Source organism: Nothobranchius furzeri, chromosome 11 (genome assembly GCF_043380555.1).
Source record: "Nothobranchius furzeri strain GRZ-AD chromosome 11, NfurGRZ-RIMD1, whole genome shotgun sequence".
In the NCBI taxonomy this organism is placed as follows: Eukaryota; Metazoa; Chordata; class Actinopteri; order Cyprinodontiformes; family Nothobranchiidae; genus Nothobranchius; species Nothobranchius furzeri.
The window spans coordinates 47,618,193-47,637,093 of NC_091751.1; the positions used below are offsets into that span (position 1 = coordinate 47,618,193).

Sequence of the window (18,901 nt, forward strand, 5' to 3'; positions counted from 1 at the left end):
GTCAATTTTCACAATAAAATTGTGCTTAATTTTTAATTAAAAACTACAACTTTTTTAATTAGGGAGCAGTGTGGATTGATAAATGTCAATTTTAGTAATATATTTTAGACACCTTTAGAATTAAACCAACAAGCAAGGAGTTGGAAAATATTCTGGGATAACCTCAAAATATTTCTGAAGTGTATAAATATTGATCTTAATTTGCACGATAAATATTAAATATTTGGTGAGAATCCTAACAGTCGATTTGGTAATGAAAATTTGGTCAATAATTTAATCTGTTATGATACAAGAGAATCCGGAGCATAAACAAGCCCAAGTCTCACTAGCTTTCCTCTCTGTCCATCTAGTTGAGAGATTAGGACCTCCAGGCTTAATCTGGCCTAAACTGGTGATACGCAGTGAAGAGAGGAATCAGGATTGCAACTAGTGAGAACACACACCTAATCCCCTTATGCCTTCTCCCTTGTAAACACTCTTTGCTTCGCGAGAGTCGCAGATGCTGTCCCCCCTCGTGTTTGTCCTCTTGTCATTATGTCTTGTAGATCAGACAACACTGGAGCTATAAGAAGAAAGGAAGCGTGGATTTCTCATGGTTCCAAACAGACTTGGGCTTCATGCAGTGAGTGAGGCTCCCAGGTTAGAGCATGCCATGTGCTTGAGGCAGTGGGAGATCAGGCCCACGTCTGTGCTGCGGGGGATCAAACGGACCAGGGTCCTGATGTGGCGGTGCGTACAGGGATTTGCACGGGCCTGTCGCCAGAGTGTGGGCCTCCGAGTCAGCTACAATGCCCCGGACCAAGAAGAACAGGAAATGGTATGTCCAGAGGTATGGACTTTTATTATTTATCATGATAATCAATTTCAAATTGAAACGAGACAAGGCAGCTTTATTGGTTAAGCACATTTCATACACAGAAGCAATTCACTGTGCTTTCCATTAGTGAGAAGCAAGAACACTAAAACCATGTGATAGCACAATTAAAATGCACATAAAAATTTAGATCTAATTAAATACCCAAATTAATTGGTTCAGAATTAAGAAACAGAGAAAAGACAATTTTAAAGGGTGAGCAGTTACAGTGCAGAAGGTGCAGCATAAGAAATATTTCATAGTTAAAAAATGATTGCATTTGAAAACATGTTTTACTTTTATGTCTTTTTTCCTTTAACCCTTGTATTGTGTTAGAAAGCTGTTTACACCTGTGGTGTTAGTGGGTCCATTTGAAGCCATGATTTAAAAATGCTTGAAAATGCTTAAAATCACCAGTTTTCTTCAAATGTCGTTTTTCAGCTAATTGCTGGCTTAGTCCTCTCCCTGGGCTGCCACCTTACCGTGGTGGAGGAGTTTGAGTGTCCCGGTGATCCTAGGAGCTAAGTTGTCTGAGGCTTTATGCCTCTGGTAGGGTTACCCATGGCAAACAGGTCCTAGGTGAGGGATCAGACAAAGAGCAGCTCGAAAACCTCTTATGATGAATTATATAAATGGAAACCGTGTTCCCTCGCCCGGACGTGGCTCACCGGGGCCCCCTCTGGAGCCAGGCCTAGAGGTGGGGCACATTGGCTAGCGCCTGGTGGCCGGGCTTTCACCCATCGAGCCCGGCCGGGCACAGCCCGAAGAGGAAATGTGGGTCCCCCTTCCCATGGGCTCGCCACTCGTAGGAGGGGACAAAGGGGTCAGGTGCAGTGTGTGACGGGTGGTAGTCGAGGGCGGGGACCTTGGCGGTCTGATCCTCGGCTACAGAAGCTGGCTCTTGGCACATGGAATGTCACCTCTCTGGTGGAGAAGGAGCCTGAGTTGGTGTGTGAGGTTGAGAGATTCCGACTAGATATAGTCGGACTCACCTCAATGCATGGCTCTGGCTCTGGAACCAGTTTCCTTGAGAGGGGTTGGACTTTCTACCACTCCGGAGGTGATCCCATTGAGAGGCGCCAAGCAGGGGTGGGCATACTAGTTGCCCCCCATCTTGGTGCCTGTATGTTGGGGTTTACCCTGGTGAATGAGAGGGTAGCCTCCCTCCGCCTACGTGTGGGGGGATGGGTTCTGACTGTGGTCTGTGCTTATGCACCAAACTACAGTTCAGACTACCCACCCTTTTTGGAGACCTTGGAGGGGGTGCTGGAGAGTGCTCCTTCCGGTGACTCCCTCGTTCTGCTGGGGGACTTTAACGCTCACGTGGGCAACAGAAGTGAGACCTGGAGAGGTGTGGTTGGGAGGAACGTGCCCCCGATCTGAATTCGAAAGGTGTTTTGTTATTGGACTTGTGTGCTAGTCATGGATTGTCCATATTGAAAACCATGTTCAAGCATAAAGGTGTCCATATGTGCTCTTGGCACCAGGATACCTTAGGCCGCAGCTCGATGATCAACTTTGTTGTTGTTTCATCTGACCTGCGGCTGCATGTCTTGGACACTTGGGTGAAGAGAGGGGCTGACCTGTCAACTGACCACTACCTGGTGGTGAGTATGCTCAGATGGTGGGGGAGGATGCCGGTCAGACCAGGCAGGCCCAAACGTGTTGCAACGGTCTGCTGGGAACGTCTGGCAGAGTCTCCTGTCAGAAGGAGCTTCAATTCCCACCTCCGACAGAACTTCCAAAATGTTCCGGAGGAGGCGGGGGACATTGAGTCTGAATGGACCCTGTTCCATGCCTCCATTGTTGAGGCAGCCGACCGGAGCTGTGGTTGCAGGATCGTCAGTGCCTGTCGTGGTGACAACCCCCATACTGTCAAGCTGAAGAAAGAGTCCTATCAGGTCTTTTTGGCCTGTGGGACTCCAGAGGCAGCTGACGGGTACCGGCATTCCAAGTGGAACGCAGCTCAGGTGGTCGCTGAGGCAAAAACCCGGGCATGGCAGGAGTTCGGTGACACCATGGAGCAAGACTTCCGTATGGCTTCGAGGAGTTTCTGGTACACCATCCGGCGCCTCGGGGGGGGGAAAGCAGTGCACTTCCAACACTATCTATAGTGGGGGCAGGATGCTGCTGACCTCTACTCAGGATGTTGTGGATCGGTGGGCAGAATACTTCAAAGACCTCCTTAATCCCACTGACACGTCTTCCAGTGAGGAAGCAGAGTCTGGGAACTTTGAGTTGGGCTCTCAAATCTCTGGTGCTGAGGTCACTGAGGTGGTTAAAAAGCTCCTCTGTGGCAAGGCTCCAGGGGTGGATGAGATCCGCCCGGAGTTCCTTAAGGCTCTGGATGTTGTGGGGCTGTGTTGGCTGACGTGGCTCTGCAATATCGCGTGGACATCGGGGGCAATCCCACTGGACTGGCAGACCGGGGTCGGGGTGGTGGTCCCCTTATTTAAAAAGGGGGACCGCAGGGTGTGTTCCAACTATGGAGGGATCACACTCCTGAGCCTTCCTGGTAAGGTCTATTCAGGGGTTCTGGATAGGAGGGTCCGTCGGATTGTTGAACCTCAGATTCAGGAGGAGCAATGTGTTTATCGTCCTGGCCGTGGAACACTGGACCAGCTCTATACCCTTAGGGGGATCCTTGAGGGTACGTGGGAATTTGCCCAACCAGTCTACATGTGTTTTGTGGATTTGGAGAAGGCGTTTGACCACATCCCTCGGGGGTCCTGTGGGGGGTACTCCGGGAGTATGGGGTACCAGGCCCTCTGATGCGGGCTGTTAGGTCCCTGTATGACCGGTGTCAGAGCTTGGTCAGCATTGCCAGCAGTAAGTCGGGCTCGTTCCCAGTGAGAGTTGGACTCCGCCAAAGCTGCCCTTTGTCACAGATTCTGTTCATAACCTTTATGGACAGGATTTCTAGGCACAGCCAAGGTGTGGAGGGCATCTGTTTTGGTGGCCTGAGGATCAGGTCTCTGCTTTTTGCACATGATGTGGTCCTGTTGGCTTCATCAAAACGTGATCTTCAGCTTTCGCTGGAGCGGTTTGCAGCCGAGTGTGAAGCAGCTGGGATGAGAATCAGCTCCTCTAAATCTGAGACCATGGTCTTGATTCGGAAAAGGGTAGATTGCCTTATTCGGGTCAGGGATGAGGTCCTGCTCCAAGTGGAGGAGTTACAGTATCTCGGGGTCTTGTTCACGAGTGAGGGAAAACTGGAGCGTGAGATCGATTGGCGGATTGGTGCTGAATCTGCAGTGATGCTGTCACGTTAAGGGGATGGTTAAGACCCAAAAATGCAGATACCCAGGATGACTCGAGGCAGGAGTTGATGTAAAGAATAAATCCCTTTATTTGTAGGATGACAACAAAAATAAATCCAAAAGGCTGCGAGCCAAAAATCCAAAAGTCCTGGAGCACAGGACACCGAAAGCTCACCTAGAGCACAAAGTCTGGGGACGAGACAAAAGGCTCACACAGAGCACCAGAAAACGCTGACATACAAAACAACAATGGACCGACAAGACACTGAGACAAGACAGGGCTTAAATACACTGGGGCATAATGGGAGGATGATGAGCTGCATGTGTGAGGGGAGAGAACCAGGTGAAAGTGATAACTAATCAGGGAGGAGGAGCAGGAGATGACACCAGACCTAACTGGGAAAGGACACACACACACACACACACACACACACACACACACACACACACACACACACACACACACACACACACCACACACAAAACTGGAATAATAGACATATGGAAATTATGGTGGGGAGACTGAAGGAACACAAGACCTGAGAGGGAATATCTGGAGGGCTGAAGACCAGGGGACACAAGAGGAACACAAAGAGACACAGACACAGACACAGACCATGACAGCTGCGGGCATTGTACCGGTTTGTCGTGGTGAAGAGAGAGCAGAGTCAGAAGGCAAAGCTCTCAATTTACCAGTCGATCTACGTTCCTACCCTCACCTATCATCCATACCATACCATACCATACCATACCATACCATACCATAGTTTATTTATATAGCACGTTTAAAACGCAGCATGGGAGCTGCCCAAAGTGCTTCACAGGCTAAAACAAAACACGACCATTCGAAGGAACTAAAACAGAAGATAAAAATACCAGTCAAAGCAGATAAAACATGATGAATACTAAGAACACATTAAAACCGTGACACAATAAAACACTAAAACGAGTCACTGTCTAAAAGCCAAATCATAAAAGTGGGTCTCTAAACGAGATTTAAAAACTGCCAGTGATGGAGCCTGCCGAACTCCAATTGGCAACGAGTTCCACAGCTTTGGGGCAGCATGGACAAATGCTCGTTCACCCCGCGATTTGTATCGCATCCGCGGCGTACACAGCAGCAAAAGGTCAGCCGACCTCAACATGCGTGTGAGTACATATGGAGTGAGCAGGGCAGAAAGATAGTCAATAACTTAAACTGTACTCTTAAAATGACAGGGAGCCAGTGAAGATGTGCCAGGACAGGGGTAATATGGCTACGTCGGTGTGTATTTGCCAAGAACCTGGCAGCAGCATTCTGGACGACCTGCAGCCGATTCAGGGCAGAGACCGGAACACCAACTAGGAGGGCATTTGCGTAGTCAAGGCGAGAGGTAATGAAGGCATGGATGACTGACTCCAAATGCCTCCGTTTCAGGATTTGTCTGAGGCGAGTCAGGCGGCGAAGCTGATGAAAGCAAGACCTCACTACGGAGTTTATCTGTGGGGCCATTGTGAGTTCATCATCCAGCTTTACACTGAGACTTGACACACACTGTTTGGGGTTGAGGGTTAAAAGGTCACAAACAGGGTGAGAGCCATGGTGGTTGCGGGGGTCAAAAACAATAAACTCAGACTTCTCTTCAGTTAACTTTAAGAAGTTGGATGCCAGCCAGCCCTTCACGTCATTTAAACATGCAGCCAATCGCAAGCCCGCATGAACTTTGGGTATTGACCGAAAGAACGAGATCGCGGATACAAGTGGCCGAAATGAGTTTTCTCTGCAGAGTGGCTGGGCTCTCTCTTAGAGATAGGGTGAGAAGCTCAGTCATCCGGGAGGGGCTTGGAGCAGACCCGCTGCTCCTCCACATCGAGAGGAGCCAGTTGAGGTGGCTCGGGCATCTGGTCAGGATGCCTCCTGGATGCCTCCCTGGTGAGGTTTTCCAAAACAGACCCGCATAGATAAATGGTGGAATAAAGATAGCAAGTCATTATTTTTTTCACAAAACAAAATTTTGTTTAACCAGACCAATTAACCAAAATATTTAACCATAAAATGAACAATGATAAACAACACTGTGTGTGTGGTTGTGTGCGAGCACATGCACCTGCAATGACCATAAACTGAACATTGAAAATAATTTGGTGTTAACGCAGGTATGTTGTTCTGAATTAACCAAAATCTAAACAATGGAAACAATGAAAACAAACCATAATTTGAACTGTGTGTGTGTGTGTGTGTGTGTGTGTGTGTGTGTGTGTGTGTGTGTGTGCGTGTGTGTGTGTGTGTGTGAGTGATGTGGGCCATAACTGTGCACATTGGGCCACAATTGATCATCAGAGCAACCCATAGCTTTTAACCCTCTGGAGGCAGGCGTTGCAGACGTGCAACGTTAAAACCTGCCTACCTGGTTACTCCACATACGTATTTCATGAGCATTTTTTTTTAACTCAGAAGTACCCCTGAAGGACTTAGTCGTTCGTCCTTTTTTCAAAACTTATTTTGAGCCCGAGAGGGTTAAGTGACGCACACAGCAGCAAGTTTTCTCTGCCGGGTCATTTTAGACCCGTAATTTTTTTTTTCTGAGACATTTAGAACTGAATAAAATTGTGAAAATTGATTTTGCTGCATTTAAATTGTTGTGTCTGAGGATTAGATGACGTCTCATTCCAGGACAAAAAAGGAAACTGTACGTTTTACACACTTAAACTTGAAAACGGGTCAATTTTGACCCTAACACAACAGAAGGGTTAAAACCATCATTCAGGCAGCTCGATGGAACGATTTGGCTTTGTGGCTCCAAAAATAAGCTGTGATAACTCATTGTAGGTCCGTAGCATTAATATATTTAATTATGTCTGTTAACACCAGTGTAGCAACATGTCCCCACTCCTCAAACATCTTGATTTTTTAAAAATAAATACTGAAACTAAAATCAGTTGATGCACATGTCTTCCTTCTAGCTCCAGACTGAGCTTCGCGGGCCCATTTTTGCTTCTCTCTATTTACAGACGTACTTCCAGCCTAAACAAGACTTAAGGAGATTAAAAGAAGATAGTGTGTCTAGAAATAGTGTGACTCAAGCTGCTAGAATTCTAAAAAGACATGCAGCTTTAAAAAGCGCACAAAGGCTTCCATTTGCATCCGTGTGACTTTCATTAAGACGCATCGAAGAAACTGATTGTGAGAAGTTTGACAAGAAATCCTGATAAATGGATGATTAAAGATTTCCAAATGCTTTCAGCTGCTATTCACACGCAGGAAGGGCTTGGAAGGACCAGGAACTGCTCTCGGATGTGACTGGGAGGTCAAAGCAAGAGAAGACTCTGCTTGGGTCATCAGCATAGTTTACACACATTCCTGTGGCCAGACGCCTGAAGCTATTCCTTTCCAAAGTCAACCATAAAAGAAACATGCAAATCTATTAAACAAAATGTACCCTAATAAATGTTAATGCATGGGTTTAACAAGTAAAATTTCCAATCTGAATTAGTGAAGATGTCTTTTCATAACATGTTAGTCTGTAATGGAGGGGGAAAGCACAAGAGTCCTTAATAACGCTAACGAAGGTCCCTCATCTCTTCACAGGTGTTTTCACTCCTTCTCTCTGATTAAACCTTCATTCACACTGATTTTAAGAGGCTCTCAGCCCGCAGATTACGAATCATCAGGGTCTGTGAGCAAAGTCGATGTTGTCAGTTGCTGAGTATCTTGTCTTTCTCTCAACTCACACCCCAGATATTGAATGATTAGGTCAGTTTGTGTCTGAGTTTGCATTAAGTGTTCCATCTCATCTGTTGCATTCAGCTTCTAATATCACAGATAACATGGCCGTTATAATGGAACTATAAATGACAGGTTCTGAAATAGCACACATGTTCACCTTATTTTTAGAAAACTAATTTGTCTGAAGTAGATTAAACCACCTTCTTTTAATAAACTTGTGAATATGTTGATAAAAATAACTGCTTAAATCCTCTCAATGGGATGAAAAAAGCTCAGACGAGACATAAGTTAGATAAGAAGTGCACATTTAAGAATCCATCCAAGTTCATTCATCCATTTTCAGTCTCTTATCTGTGGTCGGGTCACGGGGCAGCAGCCTAAGTGAGGCATAGACATCCCTCTCCCCAGCCACTTGGGCCAGCTCCTCCAGGGGAATCCTAAAGTGTTCCCTGGCCAGACGAGAGACAGTCTCTCCAGTGTGTCCTGGGTATTCCTTTAGGTCTTCTCCCAGTTGGATGTGCCTGGAAAACCTCACCAGGTAGGCATCCAGGAGGCACCCAGATGCCACCTCAACTAGTTCCTCTCGATGTGGAGGTGCGGCAGATCTACTCCTATCTCCTATTCCAGATGGCTGAGCTTCTCACCCTATCTCAAAGGGAGAGCCCAGCCACCCTGCAGAGAAAACTCATTTAGGCCGTTTGTATCCCTGATCTCGTTCTTTTAGTCATGACCCAAAGCTCATGACCATAGGAGAGGGTAGGAACTTAGATTGACCGGTAAATCGAGAGCTTTGCCTTGCGGCTCAGCTCTCTCTTCACTACGACAGATCGGTCCAACGCCCGCATCACTGCTGACGCAGCATCAATCCACCTATCGAACTCACGCTCCATCTTTCCCTCACTCGTGAACAAGACTCTGAGATACTTAAACTACTCCACTTGAGGCAGGACCTCATTCCTGACCTGGAGAAGGCATTCTACCCTTTTTCTGATGTCAAGACTATGGCCTCGGATTTAGAAAAGCTGATTCTCGTCCCAGCTGCTTCACATCCAGCTGCAAACCACTTCAGCAAAAGCTGGAGATCACGTTCTGATGCCTCAGAAGTTAGACTCCAAATTTCCTGAGATTCAAACATAAAAATCTACTAACAAAGACTTCCACATCCTGCATCTGCACTTTTCAGGAACACGTCCAGGAAGAATAAAGCGAAAGTTTCCAGGGTGAAACTCTGCGAGGCTCTAGAACAGTTGGTCCTGTATGGTACTAAAATGTATTTAAATGAGCTCTTGATTGCTGTATTTATTTCTAAACGATTGCGCTAAAGTTTGGAGTCATTTTGCATTAAAACTTGTTGCTTCAAGTTATGATACTGATGTGTTCTTAGAAGTTAAACTCAACCGTTTATGAATGTGATCACAATGATTTAGATACTGATTGCACACTATTAAAGTGAGTCTGACATTTACTGTCAAGAGTGCACCTTGATCATCACACCCTAAGGAAACAGCAATATTCATTAGCATAGCATGAATGGCAGGGGAAAACACCCTACCTATAATTTAAGATCACGTTTGCAGCTGTGACTCAACAATCTTCATCTTTAAAGTTGTTACATGCACCATATACGGTGTGTTGATGTGTAAATGCTGCAGCAGTGATTGGATACAAAGTAAATCCTCTCTTCCTTCAAGTTAGGTGGTGTTTTGAATCATATTAATCACATATAGAAAATATTTTATCCTCCTTGTCATACAGCTCTAATCTATCTCACCTGTGTGCTCAGATAAAGTCTCTTCTTTACTCTGCATTGTGACCTCAGTGCATTTTAGGTCATACATTGCTTTGCATGCACTGCTCTCACAGACTTTTATTGTTTTGGGATCTTTATATAAATGACGAGGGGGTAAAGATGTGTTGATTATTTGGACACTTCCTAAGTAAATGCCTCTGAGAATTATTAATTTGAAAAGAAAGTAAATATGATCTCTATCCTTGTTTTGAAAAAGAGCAGATTCATGTCTAAGTGAGTCTATTACAAGGCAGTAATAGACTCGTGCAGAAAGTAAAAGGGACGGGATTCCGTTGAGGCTGATTCTTGTGCTTCATCTTGACCTGATGTACAGCTGGGGTGACTGCTGGGGTGATTGATTTTTCTGCTGCATCAGGAGTTATCTTAACTGAGTCTCATGAATGCACAAGGTGTAAATAAAGTAGATAAAATGGGGTGTCACAGTAGAGCTTACAACAGGCAGGTACTGAGCGCACAGCGCCATCTTGTGATTATATGATGCACAGCAGCACACAGTGAGCTGAAAGAAAAATCTGTGATACGAGAATGAAAGATGGTGAGAAAACATAAAAGCAAATTTGATCTTAAAAGCTTCCACACGCTGTAAGATTCCTAAAATACGTAAATTTGAAAGGCAGTGTGTTAAAAATGATCTTTGCCACTAAAGATTCTCAGAAAATTTGAGGCATCCTTAGTCAGTACTTGATGATTTAACCCAAAATTATGTTAGTACTTCAGTTACCGCTGCCTTCAGGTGGCAGTGTTGTCTTTTACATTATTACAGGTCACAGGTAGTGTGGATTGATAACAGCATGTAGAAGAACCAGATAACCACAGGGAGATATGGGAGCAGATTGAGGAGAAGCTGAGCGAGAGGAAGAAATGCTGAGGCTTTCTTATTTTATTGGTTCTGACTTGGAGCAAAATCTGGTGACACTTTAATAAGGGTCCTTTTATTAACATTAGTTAATTATTAAGCATTAATAAACTATAAAATCAATATAAGTAATGCTTTACTAAGCAGGCTGCATGGTGGAGCAGTTGTTAGCACTGTTGCCTCGCAGCACGAAGGTTGCAGGTTCAAAACTCTGTTGCGGCCTTTCTGCGTGGAGTTGCGTGTTCTCCTCATGCATGCGTGGGTTTCTTCCGGGTACTCCGGCTTTCCCCACAGATCACAACATGCGCTATAGGTTATAACTTTTACGTCGCTTTGGATAAAAGCGTCTGCTAAATAAATAAACATAAACATAAGCAGCCCTTTGTCCTTAACTTATTGACACTTAAAAGTTAGAAATGTTGAGAACATTAATAAAGGGACCCCTTATTTATTAATGTTTAATAATGCACTAACTACGTTCAAGAGATGCTATGAAACTTTTTCATATTTTAAATAACTTTCTTCAGCCAGCATGTGCTGAAATGTCACTCAGACCCCCACTACCCTCTGTGGCCAGAATACCGCATTTGCCACTTCAGAGTGCCGGTCTGGTCTGTCTGACTAGAGCTGACACACTTGGTGTGGTATTCTGCTTCCACCACGTTTGCTGCATGTTTTAGACATTGAAAAAACAAAAGATCAACGTACAGCAAGGAAAGGAATTTCACTTTTAGTTCTCCTACACGGACACTAGGAGGTGCTAAAAGCAAGCAAAACTGCCAAGTTTGCCTGCAATAAAAGGACCCTTATTGTAAAGTATTACCCAAAATCTATATTAGAACATTTTACAGGAAACTGCTGTGCAGTGGATGCTGTCTTGAAAACAGGAATTAGTAAAAGACCACCAGTTTCACCCTAAATACATTAGCCTTCAAAAGTCAAGCCTTGAAAAAGAACAAAAAGTTATTTCATCTATTTCTCATAGATGAATATGTAAACATATTTAAATTAGAAGCAGCAATTTTGTGATCATTTCATAAATTCCTGTTAATTAATCCCCCTGGCTTTCAAATGTAATGTTTCTTTTTCCACACCTACCCAGCCACAGGCTAGTAAACATGCCCAAATATCCTGATTAAAAAGAGATATTTGCTAAATTCAATCAATCAATCAATCAATCAATCAATCAAAGCTATATTTATAAAGCGCCTTCCGCGACCCTGTCGGGAAGCCCAAGGCGCTGAACATGGTACATGAGAGAAAGAGGTAAAAACATTAACGTAGAAAGCAAATGGGTAAAACAAGAGATAAAGAGACCGATGAAAATTAGGGAATTAAAATCAGCATAAATGAAGTCCTAACTCATACACATTCAGGGAACGCCAAGCGGAGTAGGTGCGTTTTTAGGCGACTCTTAAAGGCTGGCAGAGATGGGGATAGCCTGACTGAGGGTGGCAACTGGTTCCAGAGTGACGGGGCTAGGACTGAGAAAGCTCGGTCCCCACGAGTAAGACACCTAGAACGAGGGACAGCGAGCAGGCCTTGGTCAGAGGAGCGTAGAGTGCGTGATGGGGAATGTCTGTTCAGGAGCGTGACCAGATAGGGGGGAGCACTACCCTGGAAGAAATTGTAAACAAAGACGAGTAATTTAAAGTGTGAAAGATAACAGCAAGCCAGTGCCAGTGCAGGGAGGCCGGAACCGGACTGATGTGGTCCCGTTTCCTGGTCCCAGTCAGAAACCTGACTGTGCTGTTCTGCACATCCTGTAGGTGATGACTGACACAGCCCTGCATATAGAGAGTTGCAGTAATCAAGCCTAGAAATTACAAAAGCATGGAGTACCCGCACCAGGAGGGCTGTCGACAGCATAGGCTTGATTTTTGCAAGGTGTCTCAGATGAAAGAAACTGGACCGGATCACAGAGTTGATGTGAGCATCAAATTGAAGCCCAGCGTCAGTTTTCACCCCCAAACTGGTGACAACTGGTTTTGAGTAGGGAGAAAGAGGGCCAAGATCAACGTAACAACCCACAGCCCTGCTGTTGGGGTGAAAAACAATGAGCTCTGTCTTTCCCTCATTCAGATGCAGATAGTTGGTCATTAGCCAAGACTACATCTCGTTAAGACAGGACACAAAGGACTGGATAGAGACCTTTCTCCTGACACAATGGAGAGTAAATCTGACAATCGTCGGCATAGAGATGGAACATGAGGCAATTTTTACGAAAGATTGACCCCAGAGATCAAATAAATGGCAAACAAACGAGGACCAAAGATCGATCCCTGCGGGACCCCCCAGTGGAGCCCCTCCCAAGAAGAAAAAACATCACCTAGTTTAACCAAGCCCCCACAATGCGGCTCAAAAATTGAAGCAATCCTGGAAGTACCAAAAATTGCAGTTCCACCCTCATCCGCTGGGGGCTGGTGTCAGAAACGAGCAAATCCTCATCGACTCCCATGTTAAAAATACCAATTTCACAGCAGAAACAAACATATTTACAGCCTGGTTCCAAAACATGGTTTTGGTTTAAATTATCTAGTTTACATTCATGACAACTCTGAGGGGGGGTGATTTTTTTCTCTCGCTCTTCTGTTTAAGTGTATTAAAAGCCAAAAATTCTGTATAATTAATGAGCATCAGACCCACGTGACCACAGAGCTAGCTCCGTGGAAAGGCCTCAGTAGAGCCTTGGTCTGGCCTGGAAACTGCTCCGGGATTTTGAGTCTCTGTGTTTGTGAATTCTTTTTTGGATATTATTTGTGCAATTGTTGGACAAAATGACTTGCTGTAGCATTACTTGCACTAATAGAGCGTCCAAGGAGTCTCCACTTCATTTTTTTTTTGGTAAGTAAAATTATATTTATGTATTTTAGGTCACTGCCGAGCTGAGCTTAGATTTTAACATGTACTGTTTAACCATGAAATTTAAATGTAATAGGGTAAACCCCAGTGCATTTAACATAATGCTGCACTTTAGAAAATGGGTGTAAATATAACATGTTGGTGGAGCTGGGTTCCGACTATCGGCTTGTGGAGCTCTCGGGAGACCGATGTTTTCCACCCGGTTCTCCCCTCCCCGCAGCTCGGCGCATCTCTGTCTGATCACGGCTTCTGTGTGCTGCCGGCTTGTGGAGCTCTGGGATGGAAACCTTACCACCCGGTTCTCCCTAGCGGCAGCTCTGCACATCTCAGATCGCAGCGGCGCTTGTCTGCTGTGCGGCTGCCGGCTTGTGGAGCTCTCGGAGACCTCTGTGTTCCACCCGGTTTTACCCAGCGGTCAGCCCGACGTATCTCTGACTCAGAAGCTCTGGTGTTGTGCACAGTTAACTCCGGTAGTAGCTTGGTTGCTACCTCCATTAGCTTAGCTCCCACCTCTGCGTTAGCTTTGGGTTAGCTTCAGGTTAGCTTGTAGCTAGTTAGACCGGGTGTTGTCAGTTGATCCCAGCCTTACAGCCCCACCCTCAGCTCCTCCTCTCTTCCCTTTTGTGGAATTGTCTGGGCTTGACGGAACCTGTGACACGGTCAAAATGGCGGTGGTGGCCACCTCCCATTTCTCCTCAAAAATGTGTTATTGGAGCCTATGGAAACCCATTGTCCAATTTATATGTCGATGAGTTTAACACAGAATGTCCTGTTGTGGAGATACGATCTAAACCAATCCAGAGCAGACCCTTTGATCCCAACCCATTGTTCCAAGCGATCAAGCAGAATCACGTGGTCAACCGTGTCAAAAGCTGGCGTCAGATCTAACAACAGAAGCATCTGAAATTATCTGATGTGTGTAGCAACACTGGTCTGACTCACAGGTCAGATTTAAATTACTTCACAGACAAACAGATATTCCTCTTAAGATAGTCATGTACTGGACGGAACAAGGAACTGCAGTGTCTGCAAGAAAATATTAAATGATCATCAAAATAAAAGACGGAGAGCTATCATTTGGTTTCTGTAGATTTGATGTTTTTAGCACAGAAAGGGACACCAAAAGAATCTGATGCGGGGATTAAAACGCAGTGGTTCATTTATTGCACTTAAATCTACAGATTGAATTTAACTAAGTCAATATGTGCCTCCTCTGTGTTTAGCTGAATTCGGTGATCTTTTTGGTGGTGCTGGTTTCAGCACCACGGACAGCGACTTCTTTCAAAGCCAAAATCAGGAACGATTTTTTTTCTCAAACACCTGGATAACATTTGTAGATGATCTCAGCTGGATTTGTGTAAAGAACCCAACAACTCTCAGACCACTTTTCTGTTTAATCATGCTCTCAAATTTAGTTTTTGGCCCATTTCTTCACAGGAAACGGACAGAATTCAGACGCTATCTGTATTTTCCGCTGTGTGGGTTGGGTTCACTCATCACAGGGCTACTACGAGTTGAAGGAAAGACGCATGCGTACTGACTCGAGGCAGCCGGTCGGAGGAAAAAAAGCCTTATGTTCCATCGGATGTAATCAAGGCAAAGATTTACCTTTTGTCGCTGTGCATACATGCTGAAATTGTAAGTACTGGTAACAAACAGATGTCTGATTGAACGCGCTTATTGAGAGCGAGCGTTTCAGCACGTTTCCTGGTATATATTTGATGGCATGTCACTATGTAGCTGGCTTTGAACAGATCTAGGCTGTGTCTTTTCGGTGGTTGTCCAGGGCGATGAAGCTCCACGGTCCTCGGAGGGTCTCAAACGCGAGGCGGCCAAACGAGTTGGAGCCATTTGGCATACCCAGAGCTGCTGTTGGTTTTAGTGATGGGGGTTATTATCAAGATTTATTCTCTGAATGGATACGACCACCCCCACCACCCATTTCATCGTCTATCGTTGAGCCAAACCAATGCGCGCTGCATCTGTGTCATGCTTTGAATTAAATGCGCGATATTTCGTAGCATTTTGGCAAAAAATTAAAATAAATAAAAAAGACGCGCAAAGATCCGGGGCTGAATTCCAGCTGGGAGTGTGAGCGAATCTGCGGATCCATTTTAGAAATGACCAAATGTGTTCATTGATGGGATGTGATGGAACAAGAGCGATGCGCTTATAGATTTGGAAGCTGTGCCTCCAGGCCCCCTCTCCCCTCCAGAAAATGTACCCAGTAATTATTTATTCATTCATTTTTGCATGGCATCGTGGTGTCAGGTAGTAACCGGATGGTGCCGTGGGTTGGAAGTGACAGCTTATTACATAAATGATCTGACAGGATTTGGCAGAGTCTGACCTGGTGATGACACATTTGCTAGAAGTCATTCTGTGAGCTTAGCCTGTCTATTCGCATGGGCCTTCAATCCACCAGGGATTTATTCTGAAACTGCATATTCCACCCTGGTGTGGTGGGAGTTTAAATCCTATAAATAGTCATATAATTACATGATGTTCAATTCCTTGTTCCTGAATCCAGGCTTGGAATTCCTGCTTACTATCAGCAGTTTTGCATACATAAAAACCCATGATGAAAAAAGCATGCAGAGCCGATATTGCCTGGAATATAGACATTTATTTTTTGCAAAGGGATTGAAACAGAACAAAACTCTGCACACCCCCCCCCCAGCAGCATTCCTTTAGAGTGGCATGCCAGCACATGAGCATCAGGTGCACCACACATAACAGACATGTGTCAGATGTGAGAATAATTTAAATCAACAGATTTGTCTCTCAGTAAAAGAAATGAGGTAGGGATGGACTGATCGTCAGGATTTCTTGATGCCATCACCTCTGCTGTTACAGCACACCCAGTGCTCCCCCTTGCCACACTCGTCGCTCTGGCAGTGATTCCCATCACACTGATGCATCACAGGCCGAGAGCTTTTCTTATGAGACAAAATCTCAGTTACATACTATTCCTGACATCAACACGCTAAACTCATCGCCTCCCTCTCCCCCTTCTCCACTGTCTATAGCCCATGGGATCAGAGCGGATGGAGATGCGAAAGAGGCAGATGTCGGTGCAGCAGGAGTCGGCAACGGGGGGAACTGCACCAGCCCAGCAGGACCAGCTGGGCCAGGCCAACCCACGAACCTCCAACGCATGTTGCTTCTGCTGGTGCTGCTGCTGTAGCTGCTCTTGGTAGGCCTTCTCCAACCGTGAAACTCGTTTGTTCACTATAGGCTTAGCATGGCCGACATCACTGCATGCAAGGCAGCACAGCCTGAGCCACTCTGTCTCAACAGCAGGCCCTCAGCTTCTGTCTCACACTCTCAACAGATTAGCATGTGAGCCGCGGACGTTAGTTTAGCAACAGCCACATTACATTCATGAAAGATCGAACACCACCCTTGCTTTGCATGCAAGCTCCCACAGTTCTGTAGTTCTGTTCTGCTTGTATGTTGTTTGCATGGTGGATATATATATATATATATATATATATATATATATATATATATATATATATATATATATATATATATACATATATACATATATAGTTCAAAATAAAGAAAGCAGTCAGGAAGCCGCATTCCTGTGAAAATACTCTGTCAACTTAAACCTGCACAAGACACCAAGATATTGATGCTGCAAATGTGTTTCTTACATTCACAATGAACTGTAATATCATGTGATAAAAGATTAATGAATAGAATATGTCTCTTTTGAAGGTTTGCATTGCTTGTTGGCTTCTTAATCGTTTTCCGTAATGGCCTTAGATGTAAAAGCTTTATGTGTTTGTCTCTGTCCATTAGGAATGAAGACCGGGATGATAAGAATCGAAAAGCATCATATGACATCAAGGAAGGGACCTCAGACTGTGAAGAATGGTTAGCTCAGATCGCAACAGAAAATCACTTCCTGATATAAATGTTTTTTCACATGTAAATAACTGAATCCATTGTTTCCTATTGTCTGTGCAGCCCTAAGCCCACGCTGGAGGACGTGTGCTCATGGGGGCAGTCGTTTGATAAGCTAATGAGTTGTCCAGGCGGGAGGAACTCTTTCCGACAGTTTCTTTGCACCGAGTTCAGCGAGGAGAACATGCTCTTCTGGCTGGCATGCCAGGAGTTTTGCAACGAGACCAACAAAAGTGTGATAGAAGAGAAGGCCCGGGTCATCTACGAGGACTACATCTCCATCCTCTCACCTAAAGAGGTGTGGCAGCTTTGTTTTGGTATTTGTTTAAGGATGAAGCTCCGTATTATTAGATGAATGTCGTGATGCATGAATAAATGGAAGTTTTCTAGGCAGTTATAACTTTTCACTAAGAAAAAATGTACTTAGTTTTGTGTACAAGTTTAACATTTAGCCAAAAGAACTGTGTCCCCAACTTCCTTTGGGGTACATCAAGGCTCTGGTTTAAGACTCATTCCCCTTATTTAAGACCAAAATATTGAGTAATTAGAGCTGCCGAGACATAAGATTATTAAAAACCACAGTGAATTTTATTCCTAGAATAGCAGGATATCTTGGCTCAACTTTGTAATCACATTTGTATGTATTTATCTTTGTTATGTCTGTACTGTGTTGGTTATCCAATTTAATTTTTTTGTGGTACACAGAGTGATTTATTTTTCATATAATTCATAATTTATTTAATGTTTTAAAGCTTTCCTATTCATTTTTGAAAATGTTTGATTTTCTACCTTAAAATGAAACATATTAAAATGTATACCGTTTACATGTCTTATTCTATAAAATGTATGTAGCTCTCTTTTTTAAATAAGAATTTTAAAACAACTTTGACTGGTTAAAGCCATAAAAAAGGAAGCAGGAACTTCAGTTTTTAACTGTGCCTTGACAAAGCTAAGCTTTTTTTTCTTTTTCTAACCATATTTTATCCTAATGTAGATTTAAGATATTTTCTCATAAACATTAATTAAAAAAAATGAAACATTACTGTCTTTGAAAAAGATACTGTTCACTGTAATGTTTTACCCTCTCCACCTCCAGGTGAGCCTCGACTCCCGTGTGCGTGAGGCGATTAACCGGAACATGCTGGAGCCCACCTCGCACACGTTTGACGATGCCCAGTTGCAAATCTACACACTAATGCAAAGAGACTCGTATCCCCGCTACTTGAACTCCCCAGCCTATAAAAACCTGCTCAACACTCTGTCAGAGCAGTCCCCTGAATCTTAGGGTGGTGATGACCTGTGATCTTTTAACTCTCTCTCTCCCTCAATCCACGCCTCCTCCTTTGTCAAGAAGAAAAGCTTCTTTAGATGCTCAGTGTAGGATTACATGAGCCAGGTCCCAGACCTGGCCCCTCCCAGGGATCTCAGCACTATTGCGATCTGCACCTGACCGAAGACACTCAGGTCTTAAAATCTCCCGAGGGCTCGACATCACAAGTACTGCTACAGATCAACATAGCAAAACACTCCAAAGGAATATGAATACACTTTAATTCTGGTTTCTTTCTTTTGATAGAAATAATCTATTTTATTTGTGTTCAGAGTTTTTTATGGTCTGTTGTTTTTTTGTATTATTGAT

At 44.4% G+C, this 18,901-nt stretch overlaps 1 protein-coding gene across 2 annotated transcripts; it reads left to right on the forward strand.

The window, feature by feature from the left end:
* The first annotated feature begins 526 nt into the window (after positions 1 to 526).
* On the forward strand, positions 527 to 18,686 carry rgs20 (regulator of G protein signaling 20). 2 transcript variants are annotated; one of them, XM_070541638.1, is made up of 5 exons: positions 527 to 829; positions 16,377 to 16,543; positions 17,158 to 17,232; positions 17,326 to 17,560; positions 18,359 to 18,686. In XM_070541638.1, exons 1-5 carry the CDS (start codon positions 593 to 595, stop codon positions 18,545 to 18,547), a joined length of 903 nt encoding a protein of 300 aa, XP_070397739.1. In that variant the 5' UTR covers positions 527 to 592; the 3' UTR covers positions 18,548 to 18,686. The 2 variants fall into 2 exon arrangements, with proteins under 2 accessions (XP_070397739.1, XP_015812080.1); XM_015956594.3 differs by lacking the exon at positions 527 to 829 and adding an exon at positions 14,849 to 14,985.
* The last annotated feature ends 215 nt before the right edge of the window (positions 18,687 to 18,901 follow it).

What these genes read in the sequence shown, in the direction of transcription:
- rgs20 (XM_070541638.1), top strand. Translation starts at nt 593, where the DNA reads ATGGTTCCAAACAGACTTGGGCTTCATGCAGTGAGTGAGGCTCCCAGG. An exon ending in AGGAAATGGTATGTCCAGAG is followed by an intron (nt 830 to 16,376) that starts GTATGGACTTTT and finishes CACTGTCTATAG; the next exon opens with CCCATGGGATCAGAGCGGAT. An exon ending in ACCTCAGACTGTGAAGAATG is followed by an intron (nt 17,233 to 17,325) that starts GTTAGCTCAGAT and finishes TTGTCTGTGCAG; the next exon opens with CCCTAAGCCCACGCTGGAGG.